This window comes from Oncorhynchus tshawytscha, unplaced genomic scaffold, assembly GCF_018296145.1.
Source record: "Oncorhynchus tshawytscha isolate Ot180627B unplaced genomic scaffold, Otsh_v2.0 Un_contig_4748_pilon_pilon, whole genome shotgun sequence".
NCBI lineage: Eukaryota > Metazoa > Chordata > Actinopteri > Salmoniformes > Salmonidae > Oncorhynchus > Oncorhynchus tshawytscha.
This window is the reverse complement of record NW_024609781.1, coordinates 418077-421778: the sequence shown is the minus strand read 5'-3', so window position 1 is coordinate 421778 and position 3702 is coordinate 418077. Positions and strand designations below refer to the sequence as shown.

Here is a 3702-nt window from a genome sequence, read left to right as displayed (position 1 = left end):
AATGACTTGGTTGGTCCTCCAATAATAATGACTTGGTTGGTTCTCCAATAATAATAACTTGGTTGGTCCTCCAATAATAATGACTTGGTTCTCCAATAATAATGACTTGGTTGGTTCCACTTCTGGCCCCTAGTGGTCGGTTTTGAAGGCATGCAGGCCAGAAGTCTGCAGTTCATGCTCATCTATGAATAGAAGCTGAGTGCTATAGACTATTCTATGATATTCATTTAGGCTATCCTTTTAATAACATTATAACAATCACCTAATTGTGTTTGATATTATATTTACTTTGTTCTTCTTTCATATTTCACTGTTGAGAGGTAGCTGGCTAGCAGCATTTCACTGCCCTGTTGAGAGGTAGCTGGCTAGCAGCATTACACTGCCCTGTTGAGAGGTAGCTGGCTATTACACTGCCCTGTTGAGAGGTAGCTGGCTAGCAGCATTTCACTGCCCTGTTGAGAGGTAGCTGCCCTGCTGGCTAGAGCATTTCACTGCCCTGTTGAGAGGTAGCTGGCTAGCAGCATTTCACTGCCCTGTTGAGAGGTAGCTGGCTAGCAGCATTACACTGCCCTGTTGAGAGGTAGCTGGCTAGCAGCATTACACTGCCCTGTTGAGAGGTAGCTGGCTGCCCTGTTGAGAGGTAGCTGGCTAAGCATTACACTGCCCTGTTGAGAGGTAGCTGGCTGGCTAGAAGCATTACACTGCCCTGTTGAGAGGTAGCTGGCTAGCAGCAGTTGAGGGTAGCTGGCTAGCAGCATTTCACTGCCCTGTTGAGAGGTAGCTGGCTAGCAGCATTTCACTGCCCTGTTGAGAGGTAGCTGGCTAGCATTACACTGCCCCGTTGAGAGGTAGCTGGCTAGCAGCATTTCACTGCCCTTCAGAGGTAGCTGGCTAGCAGCATTACACTGCCCTGTTGAGAGGTAGCTGGCTAGCAGCATTTCACTGCCCTGTTGAGAGGTAGCTGGCTAGCAGCATTTCACTGCCCTGTTGAGAGGTAGCTGGCTAGCAGCATTACACTGCACTGTTGAGAGGTAGCTGGCTAGCAGCATTACACTGCCCTGTTGAGAGGTAGCTGGCTAGAAGCATTTCACCTTTTGCTCCCTGTTTGTTGTATCTTGTGTATGACATAAAAACGTTGATTTCATGTACAAGATATATAAAATAGAAATATATATTTTAAGTGAACGATGATAATCAGTTTAAACAGAATTGTTGCATTTTATATTTCAAATGCTCCGGCCTCCTTACTGATTAGATGTTATATATCGACCACACACACACACACACACACACACACACACACACACACACACACACACACACACACACACACACACACACACACACACACACACACACACACACACAAACACACACACACACACACACACACACACACACACACACACACACACACACACCTTCGACAGGCGTCACCCTCCGCAGCGCAGAGGCAGGCACGCATTTCTATAGGGTGGTGTTGTTCCATCATGGGCACCGGGCGGCTCGTGATTGACCAGTTTCTCTCCGGTTCTGTCAACCAGCAGCGCGCCGGCGCCTCCTTTCCCATATAAGTGAACGGAATCTATTCATTCTTCACGCGGTGCTTGGTGAAGTAGAACCGACTGGTCCACGGGATGTTGACAGAATAAAATCTACTACTTTTGAAACATTTTTGTCGACCGTTTTCTTTTGGTAGTTTGGCTTTTACGTCGGTCATAGCCATCTTCATCGCCTACATATAATATCCGGTATTTGGCACCAGTGATTGTTTTCTCTCTACCCCGCGGTACGGGTGCGTTATTACCGAAATGAAGGCTACTACTCCCGTCCGCCCCCAGAAGGATACCTCAAGCAGCAGCGGCAACGAGCTTTCTTTACACTACCTCTCGGATCACAGCCTGAACATCGCTCGGTCGAGGTTGCAGGAAGAAGAGCAGCTGTGTCTGCAGGACGATATGAACCAGTGTTACAGTCGCCTCAAGCGCCTCGTACCCACCATACCGCAGGATAAGAAAGTCAGCAAAGTGGAGATCCTTCAGCACGTCATAGATTACATCTTGGACCTGCAGCTCGCGCTGGAGACGCACCCTTCCCTCCTGAAACAACAGACGGGGACCTTGACGGGGACGTGCCCGCCGTCCCCAGTCTCTAACCGGACACCACTAACGGTTCTCAACACAGACCACCAGGTAAGAAGCAATGGCACAAGACGTAAATTCAACGTCTCTTCCACGTTGGTTCAACAATGAAATGACGTGGAAACAACGTTGATTCAACCAGTGTGTGCCCAGTGGGATGGTCTAGAAAACTATATATGGAATGGGTGGTGTGTATCAGTGGCGTTGTCCTTTTCAAGTCAGAAGACTCCTGTATTGTAGAATAACAAATGGTCTTGTTTATGTTCTTGTGGAAAACACCATATTGGCAGAGACACATGTTATTGAAACATCGTATTGGCAGAGACACATGTTATTGAAACATCGTATTGGCAGAGACACATGTTATTGAAACATCGTATTGGCAGAGACACATGTTATTGAAACATCGTATTGACAGAGACACATGTTATTGAAACATCGTATTGACAGAGACACATGTTATTGAAACATCGTATTGACAGAGACACATGTTATTGAAACATCGTATTGGCAGAGACACATGTTATTGAAACATCGTATTGACAGAGACACATGTTATTGAAAGGCAGAGACACATGTTATTTCTAGTGGCAGTGGTTATTGAAACATGTGGCAGAGACACATGTTATTGAAACATCTATTGACAGAGACACATGTTATTGAAGGCATAATACGTTTCTAGTGGCAGTGGTTGGTGATGCTCTCAAAGATGATAAGTTGGACCCCTGTGCATGAGGTGAAGGAGTCTGTGGTCCTGCTGTGATGCTCTCAGATCAGATGATAAGTTGTGTTGTGGTCCTGCTGTGATGCTCTCAGATCAGATGATAAGTTGTGTTGTGGTCCTGCTGTGATGCTCTCAGATCAGATGATAAGTTGTGTTGTGGTCCTGCTGTGATGCTCTCAGATTAGATGATGATAAGTTGTGTTGTGGTCCTGCTGTGATGCTCTCAGATCAGATGATAAGTTGTGTTGTGGTCCTGCTGTGATGCTCTCAGATCAGATGATGATAAGTTGTGTTGTGGTCCTGCTGTGATGCTCTCAGATCAGATGATAAGTTGTGTTGTGGTGAAGGGTCATGTCATGTAGTCAACACTGGTTCATTCTCTGTATAGCTCGTGGTTTGTGTCACCTTACCTGACTCATTAACTGTCAGGTAGTATTAATTCTTTTCCCTTATTTCAGAGGATGTCAACAGGCAAAAAGGACGACTCAGTTTTTATGTCGCTGAGAAATGGCAAATGGTGAGTAGGATCCTATTATTCTGGCTTAAATCTGCTTCACAATCTGTGTGTTCTCTTCAATGGAATAGACCTTCAATTCACCTGGATTAGTATTATTATGAGTAGTACTAGCAGTATTATTATTATGAGTAGTACTAGCAGTAGTAGTATTATTATGAGTAGTACTAGCAGTATTATTATTATTGTGAGTAGTACTAGCAGCATTATTATTAATATGAGTAGTACTAGCAGTATTATTATTATTAGTATGGGTAGTACAAGCAGTATTATTATTATTATTATTATTATTATGAGTAGTACTAGCAGTATTATTATTATTA

The 3702-nt window shown here is 44.5% G+C and overlaps 1 protein-coding gene across 1 annotated transcript; it reads left to right on the top strand.

Moving 5' to 3' along the window:
* The first annotated feature begins 1584 nt into the window (after positions 1–1584).
* On the top strand, positions 1585–3386 carry LOC112240548 (inhibitor of DNA binding 4). Its single transcript, XM_024408821.2, has 2 exons — positions 1585–2192; positions 3324–3386. The coding sequence occupies exons 1-2, from the start codon at positions 1812–1814 to the stop codon at positions 3384–3386; spliced, it is 444 nt and encodes a 147-aa protein (XP_024264589.2). The 5' UTR covers positions 1585–1811.
* Positions 3387–3702: the final 316 nt, after the last annotated feature.